Source organism: Leopardus geoffroyi, chromosome E1, assembly GCF_018350155.1.
Source record: "Leopardus geoffroyi isolate Oge1 chromosome E1, O.geoffroyi_Oge1_pat1.0, whole genome shotgun sequence".
Classification (NCBI taxonomy): domain Eukaryota; kingdom Metazoa; phylum Chordata; class Mammalia; order Carnivora; family Felidae; genus Leopardus; species Leopardus geoffroyi.
Window position 1 is genome coordinate 41,373,841 of NC_059330.1, and position 16,731 is coordinate 41,390,571.

Here is a 16,731-nt window from a genome sequence, read left to right on the forward strand (position 1 = left end):
GGTACCATAACCATTTCAAGTCAAGCTATTTTATTGTCCAAGAGACTCTGTGGTCACAGGAGGCCCGTTCTCAACAGCAGGAGCCCCAGGGAAGTGTCCAGATCCTCACTCCTCAGCACTCTGAGTGCTGATGTAGTCCTGGAGAAGCGCCTGCACCTCTGCCCGCCGGCTCATCTTGGTGGCCTTGCCCTGGAAGCGGCCTTTCTTCCCAGCTCCTTTGCCTTCCAGGACCTCAGCCACCCTGGGGAGCAGAGAGACATTCAGGCAGGAAGTCTTCAAGGGAAAGGCCACAGAAAAACCAAGGGCAGTTCAGAGTCCTTCCCCACAGCCAGGGCCGAGGGGAAAGAAAGATGGCTTCTAGAAACCCTTCTTAAAAATACTTGCACATATGCAGAGATATATGGGCCATGTTTACTGTAAGAGAGAAGAACTTGGGGAACAAAAAATGAACTAGTATTTGTTGTTCTACAAATTTTTTTAAAAAGTGTGAATAACTGGATACAACAGAAGAGTCTAGAAATGGGAGGCTAGATAAATTATGGCAACACTCCTGGGAGTGTCCACTAGGGGTAAGGAGCTACGGACACAAAAGCCTGTGGGGAGCAGCAGTGAAGCAAGCTGGGGGGGGGGGGGGTGAGTGAGAAGGGAGGGGAATGTGGACAGAGGGACAAGCCTGTCCTGTCTGAAGCAGGCAGTCACCACCCAGTTCCTCGCAGCTATTGCCATGTGGGCCCAGTGTTGCCAGAGCATGCCTTTCTTTTCCTTTTTTGAGAAATGCTAAAACTCTACATTTTTATGTATAAATCTCCTAGGTTTAAAATGTAGCAACTAACTTTGAAATTTTAAAATCAGGGTGCCTGAGTGGCTCAGTCGGTTAAGCGTCTGACTCTTGATCTCAGCTCAAGTCCGGACCTCAGGGTCCCGAGCTCCTGGCCTGTGCTGGGCTCCATGCTGGGCATGGAGCCTACTTAAAAAAAAATAAAATAAAAAATTTAAAATAGTAAACAGCCCAAACTAATCTGTAGGCCACATCTGGCTGCCTGTCAGGAACCTCCGCTTTAATTTCTTATGTTTTCCTTTGAAAACTCATCAGAGCCAATCAGGACTTTGAAAACCCTAAACACCAGAAAGAACAGGGGATACTACACTCTGTATCTAATTTAAAGTGAGAAAATATAGGGGCACCTGGGTGGCTCAGTTGGTTAAGTGTCCTAGACTCTTGATTTTGGCTAAGGTCATGATCTCACAGTTGGTGAGATCGAGCCCCAAGTCGGGCTCTGTACTCACTGCACAGAGCCTGCTTGGGATTCTCTCTCTCCCCCTCTCTGCCCCTCCCCCGCTCAAGTGCGCATGCTTGCTCTCTCTGAAAATAAGTAATGTTTTTTAAACATTGAAAAATAAAGTAAGAAAATATAAGCAATGAGGGTAAAGAAATTCAACAAAGTTCTAATTTTCCCATGACAATTACATCAATGCTGATTTTTACTTAGTCTTAAAATCCTAATCTCTTCTCCAGAATAGTTGGTCTGTGTCTCTGCTTTGCTGGTGCCTTAGTCACCTGTTTTATTGGCCTAGTGATAATACAGCACCTGAATTCGTGCGTCATTTATGTTATCTCAATTTCTAAAAGAAAAAACAGAAAAGCATAGGAGATTTGGAGCAAAAAAGACCTAGGTTTGAGTCTCAGTTCTACCAACTGTGAGATCTCAGGCACATGATATGTAGTCCCTCGTCTGTAAAATTAGGAATGACTGCGGTAATAATTGTTCCTGCTCAGCCCACCTCATATGCCTGTGATGTGAATCAAAATGAGATCACAGATGTGGTGGCCCTCTTTGTGGGTCAAGGGCTCTACTAGCAGGTTAGTGCAGACAGTCCACAGATTACCTGGGGCCCAGGGTTTCCACAGCTTCAGCTGGCCCTGCCAGTAAGAAGAGCCCAGCACCTTTCTCATCACCCACAGTTAAGAACAGGAGGGTCTCCTAGGAGGTAAGATAAAGAGAGAAGTCCTAATACTTGAGAAGTAGGGTCAATCCCCCTAAATGCTGCCCTCTCCTCACTCTCAAGATCAGACTTTTGCCCTTAAACCATGAGTGATGTTCCTGATGAGAGATAATGCAGCCCCTATGCTCTGGCCCACCAGGGCCAAGAAACTTTTTTGAGAATGACTATAGGAACTTAGGTTAAACATTAAGAAGAAGGCAGAAGGCTGCTGACCATGGCCAGGCACTAAATGCCTTTTGAGACCTGACTCCCATCAACTTTTGCAGCCTGCCCACCGCTTTCCCTCACACAGCCTGAGCCTGACACTGCCTAAAGCTGCCTGTCTCCCTCTGCCTGGCTACCTTTGCTTCCTCATCTGACGACCACTAGGCAGTTCTGCAGGCCCCTCCCCTGGGGGCTCCCCACTCTTTCAGGTAACATGTTGTTCCACTTCCAGCATTCACCACCCGAAATTAAAAATGTCACCATACAGTACATTTGCCTCCCAGACTGGAGAGTGAGCTCCTTGAGAATCAGTATGCTTTACACAGGACTATAAAAAGAGACATGTACACAGTTTGGCCCGGGGCAGGTACCCCAAAGAGTGTTTTTTGGAGTAAATGCAAAAGAGAGACCTGGAAATCATGAAGTTGCAGACTACCAGGATGGCACCGGAAGCCAGAGGAGAAGGAAAATGGAAAGGATGGCCTTCAAAGGGCCTAGCCAGCCCCATCACTTCTAAAACCAGGCCCTTGGCACATATAAATGTGGGTGGCTTGGAAGAGTTTCAGCTCTGATAAAAGGAACTCAGAAGCTGGTAAATATTGCAGCCCCAGAGAGGTCACTATCACAGATCTCACAGCTAGTGCTAAAAAAAAAAAACAAAACAGTACCGAATGAATTTCAATTCCCTACTCTTCATGCATTCACGGGAGGGACTTCAGCTAAACTAATGCCCCTCACTTAGGTCTCTACCCAGGAGAGATCAAGAATCTCATGCTCCTCTTACCTCTGACCCAATCTCATTGGCAATGATATTCATGAACTCAGAATCCCCCTCCTTCCTACAACAAAGGACACAGACGTCAGATCCAGCTTGGAGCAGGAGATGGGAAACTGCAGGAAGCCCCTCTCCTCCTCATAAGGCTGGCCTTGCGGCAGGCTGTCTGTACAAAGTCCCAGACTCTCTCAGCAAAGACAGAGAGTGCTGGCTGAGAGCCAGCAACATGTCCTTCTCGGCAGTTTATAGCATGCTTTGTATTTATTTCTGTCTCCCTTCAACAAGATCGGTCAGGTAAGGAGACATCTATTAGACGGTGAAGGAGGTGAGGGAAGGTGGTAATGAAAGTTACAGTGTTACTATGAAGATGCTCTTATAGAACCCAGGAAATCTGGAAGGTAACACATCCCCTCAGGTCTGCTCAGCCTTGAGAAAGCAGTGAGTGACCCACCTCCCACTAGGCACTGCACCCAGGGGAGAGGCTGAGCCCCAAGCCCAGCAGCCCCATACCCTGTCTCTCACCTATGTAACGTGACCACACCTCCCCAGTCCGGGCTGTTCCGCAGGCTGTGGGCAATGTGCACGGCCAGGTCTCTGAGCAGATTCAGGTTGTTCTGCAACAGATGCCAGAACTCAACAGACAGGAGGAGTAACAGGGGAGCTCACCATCTTCGCCCCACTTCATTCCCCCTCACTCCGGCTCTGATGAACTACACAACTGGTTAGGCCCTCTCCAACCTCGATGGAATAAATCACCTTCTGCAAGAGCTTGGTAGAGTTCTGTAGCTTCTTCACTGCTTCCACGTGATCCTCTGCTCCACACCTGCAAGAGAAAGGTGTGTGGTCACCTGCCCGGCTTCCCAAACTGCTTTTGGGATGAGGTGTATATCCATGATGCCTTTCTTTCTTAAAAAAAAAAAAAAAAAAAAAAAAAAAAAATTTTAACGTTTATTTATTTTTGAGAGAGAGACAGAGACAGAGAATGTACGCAGGGGAGGGGCAGACAGAAAGGGAGACACAGAATCCGAAGCAGGCTCCAAGCTCTGAGCTGTCAGCACAGAGCCTGACGTGGGGCTCGAACTCACAGTCCATGAGATCATGACCTGAGCTGACATCGGACACCTAACCGACTGAGCCACCCAGGTGCCCCACCATGATGCCCTTCTTGATAGTCTCCCTCCAGATGGGGACCTGGGGACCTTCCAAGGAGGCTGCCTAAGCAACTGACGAAGAAGATATAAAGGAATAAACCATTTTACATGGGTCTGACTTACCATCCAAAGTGCTTCATCACTTATGATTGCATCTTACCCCCCACCCCGTCCGCCCCGAGATAAAAGAGAACTGTCTACCCCACAGGTAGGAGAGCTGAACTTGGGGTGGCCAGGACCTGAGACATGGGGGCAGCAGGGGGCATACTTAAGCAGCGTGGTCAGTGCTTTTTCAGTTCCGTGGCTTCTCTCCATCCACTTCAGCACCCGGTTCCCAGCCAGAAATGCCAGGTTGGTTTTGTTCTTTTTCCCCTTCTCGGTGCCCAGAATTTTAATGACCTACATGAGGCAAGGGAGTAACACAAGCACAGGTATAAACTGAAGCAGGTGCCAGAGCCGAGGGGAGGAGATCCCTAGACCTGTGCCCCAGCTGGGAAGCACTGAAGGAGTGACTTCAGCCGGGCCTCCTCAGCTGTCCCCCTCGATCACTCTCAGCCCTCTCGTGATCCCCACTTCCCTAACACCCTCTCTCCCAACCACTCAAGAGCCCTTCTTTACCCACCTGAAGGTCACTGAGATTGCTCACGTGGGTCCCACAGCACATGTTGGAATCAACGCTCTCGATGGTAACAACTCGAACGGGCCCAGCATGATCGTCGGGCAAACCCCGGCCCCTCACCTAGAACGCAGCAGAAGGAGAAGGGCTGTCTGAATTTTGATGACAGGCCCTTGGAGGGCCATTCTACAGACGCTGCCGCACTGGCTCTCTCTCACCTGCTCCACCTCAGGGTCATCCAGGCTCAGCTCTCGCACATTCACAGGCAGGCGGTCTCTGATTTTTTCATTGACACTCTGCTCAATGGCAGCCACCTGCTCTGCAGTCACAGAGGGGCTGTCCAGCTCAATCACACTCCGGAGCCGCCCTAACTCCCTGCCGGAAGAAGTGCAGCCGTCACAGGGTGCTGATGATGACAGTAAGAATATAACAAAGTCTACAAAGAATGGTCACATAAATTATCTTATTTAATCCTCACAAAAACCCTCCAAGGTAGAGACTGTCAGTCATTTCCTTTTTTATGGGTGAGGAGTAGGAAGGAATGTGATCAAGATCATGCAGCAAGAATTCACCCCCTGGCTCTCTGGGCTCCAAACTCCATGTTCTTTCCTTCTCGCATCCTCATGCTTCCCCTGAGACACACAAGGTCACCCACCACCCCCACCCTAAGGGGAACAGGAGAACACAGCAGATTTTGAACCCTATCCTTTCTTTTATCCTCCTACCCCGACCCATCACTGACTGGGAGAGGAGCTGCCAGTCTGGGACCTGCGACCTATGGTTAGTCTTAGGTCCCCTGCTCACCAGGATGTGGTCTTCAACCCAAACAGATGGTCGGCAACTGCTGTGATAAGATGCTGCCCTGAGCGGAGAGAGCAAGAGACAGGGTAGAGTGAGAAGTGCAGCCAGCCACACGCTCCCTGATATCATCACAGAGATTCTCCCCGTGGAAGACCTGCCGGGTACTGGCTAATAATACTCTTATCAGATATTTTACTGAAAATTCTCACGAGAACCCTACAAAAAACTTTATGATGCCGTTTCACAAATGACCTCTATCAGGCGTCTGGGGGAAAGACAATGAGAGCTGGGACCAGGGTGACTGTGCTAACAGTGGAAGGAAGTGGAGAGATGTTCAGAAGATAAACTGCCAGGACTCAGTGGTTGGCTCTCCCCAAAGAGGTGTCTGCACTGACTTTCAGGATTTGAGCAACCAGGTGGATGTTCACGAACACCTGGTCTGGGGGAGGAAATGCCTCTTTAAGTCCATTTTGAACACGTTGAATTTAAAGAGCCTAGGAGATATTCAAGTAAAGCCAAAAAGTGGGAGGTTGGTAAAACTCAAATCCAGAGGTTATTCTAATACTTTTACTTTAATTGTTCACATTGTTATAACATTTTTCACCTACTGTCTGAAACGGAGCTGATTCTGATCACATCTGTCCTTTCCAAAGGTTAACCCCCAGAGAACCCAAAGACGTCCCAATCATTATGGCATTTCCATCCATGGCAACAGCCCCTCCTGCAGATCCCCCCAGGCCGCCCCGCCTACCTGAATGCTGCTGCATGTGGTCAAACCTTCGCTCCCAGTCCACCCGGACCTGGACCTCAGTCCCTGGGGCCAGGGCTGTCTGTGTGAAATGATCAGCCTGAGCCCCGCGGCGGGTCACTCGCAACACAGAGATGTCATTGATCTTACCGTGGTCATCAGGCTGGGGAAAGAAGTCAAACTAATCAGCGGTGGGAGACAGAGCTCACCTTAACTCCTGGATACAAAGACCCTCTAGGGAATGTATGTAAGAAACACACCCAGAATCTGAGATTCCCTAAGGGACAAGGAGCACTGTCCAGTGAGGTGGTCCACTTTGTTCTGTGAGGGGATTCTATTCTCTTCACTCTGAACACCCATATATTTTGTTCTTGAGAACAAAACAGCAGACTTAAAACAGAGATTATAACTACAAAAACAAAGATTTTAGTAAAACCCAAAGAAATGTAATCGTTACTCTCACTGCCTTTAGATTCTTATCTTCCAACAGTTTCTAAAATGGTTTGATTTTCCTTCCATCCTCCGCACTATTACTAGAATTAGATACAAAAATATTCACTCATTTTAAGGACGCCTGGCTGGCTCAGTCAGTGGAGCATGCGACTCTTGATCTCCAGGTCATGAGTTCGAGCTCCATGTTGGGTGTAGAGATTATTTTTTAAAAAATAAAGAACAAAAACATTCATTCACTTAAAAAAATATCTAGTGCCACCTGCTTACAAGATCTGGCCATGACCCCAGAATACAATATAAACAAGACAAAGCCCCTCATGGATCTTAAGCGTCTGGAAAATAAATACAGACACACACACAGGTCACTGCAATATGATCTACAACACGCTATAATGTAAAAAAGTACACTGTTCTAGAGGAGTTCACAGGAAAAAGACCTAATAGTCTCAAGGAATTAGGGAAGAAACGTATACAATGAGTCTTTCTATAGTTGCCTGAGGTTACAGGTCTTCCTTCAGCAGAAAACCCCTGTAATAATGACGCTGAGATGAAATTGGAACTTTCTCGCTATCAAGTTTACTGACCATGTTCTCTCGTTTCACTTCTTTGCCTAAGTACTTCATGGTTCACCACAGCTACTTGAATGAAGTCCACACACCTTAACACATCCTTCAAGTTCCTCTGAACTGACCCCAACTGACCTTTCCAAGGTCACTTCCAGCCTGTCATCAACACACACCATAGGCTCCAACTATATTAGACTACTTGCCTTTAACTAGACCTGTCGGATTCCTTCAGCCTTCCCTGCCTTTGTCTGTGCTATTATCCCTGCTGGAAAAAGCCTCTCCCATAACGCCCACCTTTTTGCTGTTATTACCCTCCTTTCTCCAGTTCATGTTGGACCTTGTCCTTAACCCATCACAGCACAAATAAGCCTGTCCTCTGTTGTGCTCCCCCAAGGGGAGCATTTCCAGTCCCTGTCAAACACCCTAAGCTAATTCCTAATTCCTTTGCACTTGTTTTCTCGCTGCCTGGAATACTTGCTCCTTTCCCACAAACACCATTAGGTAACTGCAATGGTTTACCCACTCCCTTCACTTAGGTCTGTACTGAAATAACTTCCCCCCTACTTAGGAGAACATCCCATGACTGTCTTTCCCTCAAGCTTTAATTTTCTTTAGAGCACTTACCAAACCAAGCCCTCTATTTTATCTATTCACCATTTGTCTGTCTTCTCCGATAAATATTCTCTGTATGTAGAGATACTGTCTTGTTCACCCCTTATCCTCAGAACCTGGAGTAAGTACCCAGGATATGTTATGACCCAATAAGTATGCGTTGGTAAGTATCTGTTGAATGAACAAACGAGCTGAATTGAACTAACTTCCATCTGTATTCATCACGGCTGGGGCAGAGGAGGAAGAGGGCATTTCCTGAGCAGAAAGGAATGAGGGGCTTCCTGGGAGCGGGTCGGGGTGAGGCGCGGGCCTGGTACCTGTCCCCCGCCCTCGGGGAAAAGCAGCGTGTCTTCCAGCACCACTTGGAAGCCACTCAGCACTTCCTTCTTGCCGTTGCTTCCTTCGGTCTGTAACTCCGCGGGACGGCAGGAGACCACGGTGGTGGTGAACTGCACAGAGAGGGACACATAATAAGGCGGACCCCAGCCCTCAAGACACCGGGACTGAGTCTCTCCCCGCAGCCCCTGCTCGCGGCTCCATCTTCCCGCACCGCCCCATCCGCCCGGCAGCTGCAGGTGCCTCGCCCAGCCGGCCGCACCTCGCGGGCATAGCTGTCCCGCTGACACCGGAACGCCATCGCCGCTGTCTCCCGGGACGCGGAGAACGCGGGAACCCGAGCACACTGGACTGTCCGCGGGCGGACGGAGAGCCGTGCGGGACAATCTTCACCGAGAGCGCGTCTCCGCGCAGAAGCACGAGGATAAGGGACGGGGTGTGGCTTGGACAAATTTACCGAAAACGCGATTTGTAGACGTTCCGGGGCGCCTAGCAACTGTTTGAAGACTTTGGAAAAGACCTGAAAACAAAATAAAACTGCGCTCGGCCGGGACTTGTCAAGGCACTTAGTTCAGCCTCCCGCAGTCTCGGCTGGGGAAAGACGAGGTTGGGGCGGGGGGTACTGACATGGATACAGGGCACTGCTGCCCAATAGAAATTAGTGCAAGCCATATACGCTAATGTTTCATTGAAACCAACAGATCCAGAATATTATGTCATTTAATATTTGTAAAATTAAGTGAGATTTTTTTTTTCTGCACAAAATTTTCAAAAGCTGATGTGTATTTATGCTTATAGCACATCTCAGCTTGTACTAACCACATCTCGGTACTCAATAATCACATGCACTCAATAACCACATGTGACTAGTGTTACCTAACTGGACAGTGTAGAAAAGAAAGGCTAACAGAAATTAACAAACTGTAATCAGCGCCTTAAAACGTTAAACAGATTAAATGTTAGAATTAACTTCCTGCTTTCTTAAATCAAATAATAAAAAGCTTGAAGATGCCAGGTGTATCAGAATTTAGGATTTTTTCAGATTTTAGGCAGTAATGCAGAGCATACCCACCATGTGTTTTGTATGTGAATGTATGTATGTGTTATGAACCCCATGTGTTCCATTTGGAATTCTGGAGCAACACCATGTCATCCAAAGCATTACTATTTATGCTGAGAAATAAATGCACTAAATAGAATAAACGAATACTATAAATAGCTTCACATCATTTTAGGTCAGGTTTTGCTGTCAAATGAGTTTTGCTGTCAATTTTTTTAAGTGGGTTTTCAGATTTTTTCTCGGTTTTCAGAATTGTGGATAAGGGAGGGACATATGCTATACAAGTTCAAGTCCCAACTCTGCCACGTATTGTTACCCGTTCAATCACCTATGAAGAAAACCTAATTATAAGATTGATATGAGGTTCAAAATTTTTATTAAGATAATATATAAAGACTTAGTAAATTGTACAACATGATACAAGTACAACTTTGTATTATCAGACTTTTTAAAAAGCTTAAGAAGTAATGTCAATAGCAAAATGGGCAAAAGGTATGGACAGAGCACCTTAAAAGAAATACCAATACTAATAAAAATAAACAACGAACAATCTTATAATTAAAAGTAAATTAAGTCAAGTACAATTTTTTATCTTTGTGAGTATCTAAAAGGTTTTGAAGAACGGGCCACTCTGTTGGTGGGAGCAGGAATGGGTCCAGTTTAGCTAAGAGCAACTTGGGCAACAGCTATCAAAACGTTTAAATGTATCTACTACTCTTTGACCTAGCAATTCCACTTCTAGGAATTTACCCTACAGATATTCTTGCCAAACATATAAAGATCTATTTTTGAATCCTTGTTGCAGCATTGTTTGAAAACTGAAAAAGACTAACAACAACCTAAATGTCCCTCAGTGAGGAATCAGTTACATTGTGGAAAGTATGTTTAGTTGAATACCATGTAGCCATGAAAAAGAGTTAGATCTATATACACCAACTTGGAAACAGCCCCAATATATATTAAGTTTAAACAAGCCGGGTTTAAATGTACATAGTATGATTTCAATTGTGTACACACACTGCATTTGCTTATAGGTCTATTAAGTTTTAAAAAAATTTTTTTTTATATTTTATTTATTTTTGAGAGAGAGAGAGAGAGAGAGAGAAAGACAGAGCACAAGTGGGGGGGGGGGGGGCAGAGAGAGAGGGAGACACAGAATCCAAAGCAGGCTCCAGGCTCTGAGCTGTCGGCACAGAGCCCGATGTGGGGCTCAAACCCATGAACCGTGAGATCGTGACCTGAGCGGAAGTCAGTTGCTTAACCAACTGAGCCACCCAGGTGCCCCAAGATTTAATATATATTATCCTATATGTAAGTAACTGTATGTTTGTTTCATATGTATTGTTTTATATATCAGCTAACTATATAATACAATATGATTACATAAGCTATAAGTATTAATGCAAGTTATGTGTACAGTGTATATACATATATAGATATATCAATTTATCAGAGAAACTATTAACAGTAGTTACCTCTCTTAAAGGAGTACAAATTCAACTTTGAATTTTATACCCTTCTATACTATTTTAATTTTTAAACTGTATCTATATATGATTGACATAAACTTTTGAAGTTTAATTTTTTAAACAAATCTCAGTACTTTACCATGAGTTCAAGGGCAAAGTGTGGGTACGGCATTTTGTCTAAGTCACAGTTTAAGTACACATTAGGCACTCAAAAAAATGTTTGTGGATGAATGGGGTAGATAATGGATGGAAGAGCAAACAGATATAGGCATTAACTAATGTAACAATTAGCTATTAAAGTGCAAAGAAATTTCTGGATTATGCAGAAAGCTGAGGTGGGTTTCTGGCTAGTTCTAGGGGTGGCAGAATTTACATGGTTCTAGGGGTATAGAGAAAGGCTGGTGTCTGGTCTGAGACATAAGCATTGATCTAGGCATGGGGAAGTCCCATGTAGGTTACAAGCCTACTCCCAAGATCTTTCTGTTTCCAATCTCAACAGGGAGGACCAGGATCTGCAACACCCACCCCACCCCTTGAGAGGAACGATAAAGGTAGAAGAGGTCTGCCTCCAGGAGGAAGAAGTGCAAGAAGAAAGGAGACAGAGAATTGTTCTTACAGATTTATTATAACCTATACGCTGCTTCTTTGGCTTTTGCTCTACCACACACACATGCTCGAATACTCAAGAGAGCCCTGATGAGTGGCCCAAGCACAAAGATTACAGCCAATTGGTAGGAAGTCAGGAGCCCCACCAGTCTACTCTCCTATCCTGCCATCTGATGGAGCCATACTCAAGTGCCTAGGAAAAAAGAAATAAAACATAAAAGGACATGTAAAAAGAGTTTCTAGGAAAGTTCAGAGATCCTGGAGACCCCACAGCTAAGAGCTGGCAAAGACCCCGGCCCTAGCTTTTCAGAGCGACTGGAAGATGCCCCAGCTTCCTCCCCAGCTCTGCCGTCACAGAAGTTAATTACTTGTTGCATCAGCACCGTCAGAATCATCCTAGGGAAAGAAAAAAAGACAAAAGCGCCTGTAGAATCTGCAAAGAGTGAACATTTGTGTTCACAAACTCTACTCACTCCCTCCCGCTCACCAAGTTTTCTTTTGTGAATTTCTAAATCATACCACTTCCTGGTAGGCTAACAGAAGGATTTATACTTTCAAAAATAAAATAAACCACTGGCACTCAATTAACAACACTGTGTCAACCATCACATGGTTTCAGAATTTCAATTCAGGCCACTGCTCCTTACAACTGTGAATGCAGTCAACAGGGCCAGGTCTGCTCTAGGATAGAGAAGTAGAGGGGAGATGGGAGGGAGGAGGGTCTTGCTGGGGTTTTCTACAGCCTGGAGAAGAATATTCAACCTCCTGTGTCAAATCCAAATTTGGCTGACATGCACTGAGAAAACTATGGTGTGCCAAGGACCATAACAAGAGCTTTCTAGTATCTTATTTTTTAGGGCTAAAAGGAAACCAAAGGGTTGAAAGGCAGGCTTTACTCACATCCAGGTCATCCATGCCAGGGGGAGGTCTCTTGATGCTGACCTTCTTCAAAAGCTAGTAGGAAGAGAAAAATGATTACAAAAGAAAAGAAGGGCAAGGGAAGAGCAACCTGTATGTTGATGGACCACAGGAGAATGGTCCCAGCCAGACAACTGCCTTATCTGTACAGCCCCTAACACATCACTGGAATGAACTGGAGGAAAGTAAATCGATCCCCTTTTTAAAAGGATGTTGAAGGGGCGCCTGGGTGGCTCAGTCGGTTAAGCATCCGACTTCGGCTCAGGTCACGATCTCGCCCGTCCGTGAGTTCGAGCCCCGCGTCGGGCTCTGGGCTGATGGCTCAGAGCCTGGAGCCTGCTTCCGATTCTGTGTCTCCCTCTCTCTCTACCCCTCCCCCGTTCATGCTCTGTCTCTCTCTGTCTCAAAAATAAAAAAAAATAAAAAATAAAAAAAAACGTTTAAAAGGATGTTGAAACACACACACAGCATCCTTCTTACTAACGCAGGTTACAGTCTGTTAGTATTTTGGCAAGTTGAATAAATAGTAGCTGAAATTCTAAAACAAAATAATATATGGCAGGGTGCAATTTATTTATTTTATGATGTAAATTTTTTTTTTAATTTTTTTTATTAACTTTTTTTTTTTTTTTTTTTTTTTTGAGACAGAGACAGAGCATGAACGGGGGACGGGCAGAGAGAGAGGGAGACACAGAATCGGAAGCAGGCTCCAGGCTCTGAGCTGTCAGCCCAGAGCCCGACGCGGGGCTCGAACTCACGGACTGCGAGATCGTGACCTGAGCCGAAGTCGGACGCTCAACCGACTGAGCCACCCAGGCGCCCCTATGATGTAAATTTTTATACTGCTTAGTTTGAGCTTCCCATGAAGTTGTCTGGCTCAGGAAACACACACACACACACACACACACACACACACACACAGAAAATAGAAGAGAGAACAAGAATGACAGAAAAGTTGGTAAAGGTTTTGCCAAACTTTTTCAGAATTCTGTGACTAATGCATGAATCCAAGTGTACAGTTTCACTAATATTAATTTCTCCCATCCCTCCTAAATAAACATCGCACAAAATATGTAAACAAGATGAGCACGAATGAGACAAGCTCATCTATCTCTGTCTAGCCCTGATGACAGTCCTCCGTATGAGCAGAGACACAGAGAATGATCAAGATGGGCAGAAAATGGCATTACCTCTGCATAGTGTTCCACCTGAGCCAGCTCCACCTCTTCATCCCCCTCCCAGTCTCTCCAGTTATCAAAGTCCACAGACAACCACACCGGCTGCAAGAGGAAAGTATAGAGCATCACAAGTGCACAGAAGAACATGGCCGTGTGCACAGGGGCATGCTTAGGGGCAAAGAAGGCCATTGGGGTACAGTCTTCCTTCCCCACAGCACCTCTTTGACTAGCCCCTTTCCAGGATGCCATCATCATCATCCGCAAAGATTTGCCAGGAATCTACTAAGTGTGATGCACAATGCCAGGCATTGTAGGAGATGGAAAAGCATAGAAATTTGGCCCTCCAGAAGCTGATTGAATAGAGGTATAATACCTCTAGAAAGATAAGTGTGTCATAAAATACTATAGGAATCAACCAAGCAAGACAGACAAGCTGCATCCCCTGGAGTTGGAGATAACCCTTGGAGGCCTGTGTTCTAAGTTCTTATAAACAAGAAAAGAAGTTACTCACTCATTGATTTTAACAGCTATTTATTGAACACGTACCATGGGCCAGACTCTGAGCTTGGCATTGCGATTCTAAAAGGTTTAACAGAGGGGCACCTGGGTGGCTCAGTTGGCTGAGGGTCCGACGTCAGCGCAGGTCATGATCTCACAGTTTGTGGGTTTGAGCCCCATGTTGGGCTTTGCAATGACAACGCAGAGCCTGCTTTGGATTCTCTGTCTTCCTCTCTCTCTGCCCCTCCCCTACTCATTCTCTCTCTTTCTCTCCCTCTCAAAAATAAATAAATGTTAACAAAATTAATTCAAGAAAATGTTTAATATATATAGTCCCAGCCATCACAAAGCAAGTGGGGAAGGGAAATTTAAATAAATCATTCTAATAATAACAGCGTGGAAAGGGTGGTGGTGGCTTACGCAAGGGATATTATGGAAACACAGAAAGGAACTATAGGAGCCCGGGCTTCTTAGAGTAGCAGAGACTTAAAGGATGTGCAAGGGTTAGGTGGGCACAGGTAGTGATGATGGCTTTCCATGAAGAAGGCACAGCATGAGCAAAGGTAAAGTAATGAGAAATAGCCTGGTGTGTGCAAAAGAGTTGCAAGACATTTGCTATGGCTAGAATGTAAAGTTTAGGGCAGAGACTAATGGGATATGATGCTCCAGAAGGGAGGAATAGTTTATATGTCACGCTGTGGTCCCTGGATCTCAACCCAAAGAGCAGAAGTGACAAGTTCAAATGCCCGAAAGAGGGTGCTACTGAAAAGGAGTAAAGTGCGGTGCACATGCTCCATTTAAAGCTCCATTTGGGAATTTATTTATTTATGAAGTAATTCTCTACATCCAGTATGGGGCTTGAATTCACAGCCCCAAGATCAACAGTCACATGCTCTACCAACTAGACCGGTCAGGTGCCCCTGGCATTTGGGAATTTAGGCCAGTGTGATCAGAATCTCCATTTTCTTCTTCTTTTTTTTTTTTTTTTTCAAAGATTTTACTTTTAAGTAATCTCTATACCCAACATGGGCCTCAAACTCACAACCCTGAGATCAAGAGACGCATGCTGGGCCGACTGAGCCAGCCAGGTACCGTTCAAATGCGTGTTTTAGATAGGCCATGCTGGGAGCAGTGCAAAGGATGGATTGAGGGTAGGACTGAAAATATGCAATAAACCTCACCCAGTGATGGATGAGGCCTCAATTAGAAGTGATGAAGTAACAGACTCAAGAATGTTTAGGAAGTCAAGTAGGACCTTGTGAGTGACTGAATGTTGATGGGAAAGGAGCCAAGGGTGATTCCCAGATCTATGTCCCCAGGTACACAGAGAGCAGAGGAGAAAGAGCAGGCCATTCCCCACACACCTACTTTGATGTCCTCTTTGGTGAGTCGAGGCCAGGCCACCTTCTCCTTCCATTTCCTCACAAAACAAGTAATGGAACGACCGGAGCGTTTATCCTGGGAGTCCTGCCAGATAGACAGCCTCATTGTTAGGATCTGAGGTGTAGAATGAATCTCCAATTTCCCAAGCAGCCTTTCCATCCAGACCTTACTGTCCTGTCCCACCCTTACCTTGGAGTTCACCTTAGCATAGAACTCAATCTCATTGTACAACTCCACTCCATCCGCATTCTTGCAGCTGAGGAGACAATGCAGCTGAGGAAATGCGGCAGGCTGAGCATGGGCGCATTAGGAGAAAGGAAAGGTTCCTGGAAACCAGGCCCTCCAGAGAGGAGGGCCATTACCTGAACACAATGCGGTGGTCTTCGATGAGCACGTGGACATCGGTGCTATCCTCAACACAAAACTCCATGAACACATATTTGGGCCTGTCATACCACAGCGTCCTGGCATGCTGCCTGAAGAGGAGTTGCGGTGGGGCTTCATAGGGGTGGCAGAGGGAAGACAGGGGGCATTGGGGAAAGGTTGGGGAGGGGGGAATTTTAGGGACGTTTTATGCCATGGCCCTGTCAAAGTGGAGCTAAGTGAGACAGAAGGAAGTGAAAGGGGCGTGATGGGAGTGGGGAGGAGGGGGGAGGGTGAACCTGGGGAGAATCGAGAGTGCGAAAGTTGAGAGGTAGGGAGTTATGGAGAACATTCAGGTCACTTCCCTCACCACCCGAAAGTTACAGAGACCCGGAGTCTGGGGTTTCCATGGGACCTCGCAGGGCCCAGAGCGCCCAGAAAATGGTGGGACAAGGAATCTCCAGGGAAAAGGGCGACTGGAAACACTCACCTTGCCATGGCGGCTCCTGCTACCCGGTGACGTTTGGAGTCTGAAGCAGAGGCCGCTATCTTTAGATACTGGGGACGCCCCAGCAGCTGCCTCTCCTTATATGGTCGGGGAAGGCCTTAGAGGAAGGGGGGATGTGGCCACATAGCCAAGGGATCTGCACTCCAGAGAGAGTCTGGGAGAGCATAATCCCGGCAGTCCTCACATCTCTGGGTCTCCAGAAATGTTCAGGTTAGGAATAGACCACCTACCCACGGGGACCAGGGCAAGAGCCACACTAGATAATGTGCACACCGAATAACTTGCTCCTGGCTTCATTCACTCGTTTCTCCAACGCTCAGGGCACTCAGTGTTTGATTCACGATAGGCGCTCAATAAAAAATTATCAGCCCCAGTTAAATCCCCTGGGAAGGCCCGCCCCAGGTGACGATAAACTATCTGACGTATGTGCCCCGCCCACCCGCTCCAGCGGGTTTCCCAGACAGCGCGCCGTTGCCATGGCA

At 46.3% G+C, this 16,731-nt stretch overlaps 2 protein-coding genes across 5 annotated transcripts; both read right to left on the bottom strand.

Annotated features, from left to right (window-relative positions):
- Window positions 1-2: 2 nt before the first annotated feature.
- Window positions 3-8,681, bottom strand: LOC123603764 (alanyl-tRNA editing protein Aarsd1). The gene is made up of 12 exons (XM_045488997.1): window positions 8,529-8,681; window positions 8,248-8,379; window positions 6,303-6,462; window positions 5,555-5,612; window positions 4,969-5,125; window positions 4,757-4,873; window positions 4,403-4,533; window positions 3,740-3,806; window positions 3,506-3,597; window positions 2,993-3,047; window positions 1,888-1,982; window positions 3-241 (listed from the first exon to the last, which is right to left on the bottom strand). Exons 1-12 carry the CDS (start codon window positions 8,565-8,567, stop codon window positions 106-108), a joined length of 1,239 nt encoding a protein of 412 aa, XP_045344953.1. The 5' UTR covers window positions 8,568-8,681; the 3' UTR covers window positions 3-105.
- A 2,720-nt stretch (window positions 8,682-11,401) lies between these two features.
- PTGES3L (prostaglandin E synthase 3 like) lies at window positions 11,402-16,703 on the bottom strand. 4 transcript variants are annotated; one of them, XM_045489003.1, is made up of 8 exons: window positions 16,232-16,703; window positions 15,741-15,854; window positions 15,568-15,634; window positions 15,364-15,462; window positions 13,510-13,599; window positions 12,302-12,355; window positions 11,770-11,797; window positions 11,402-11,594 (listed from the first exon to the last, which is right to left on the bottom strand). In XM_045489003.1, the coding sequence occupies exons 1-8, from the start codon at window positions 16,237-16,239 to the stop codon at window positions 11,587-11,589; spliced, it is 468 nt and encodes a 155-aa protein (XP_045344959.1). In that variant the 5' UTR covers window positions 16,240-16,703; the 3' UTR covers window positions 11,402-11,586. The 4 variants fall into 4 exon arrangements, with proteins under 4 accessions (XP_045344959.1, XP_045344961.1, XP_045344960.1 ...); XM_045489005.1 differs by having other exon boundaries at window positions 15,741-15,876; XM_045489004.1 differs by having other exon boundaries at window positions 15,741-16,040.
- Window positions 16,704-16,731: the final 28 nt, after the last annotated feature.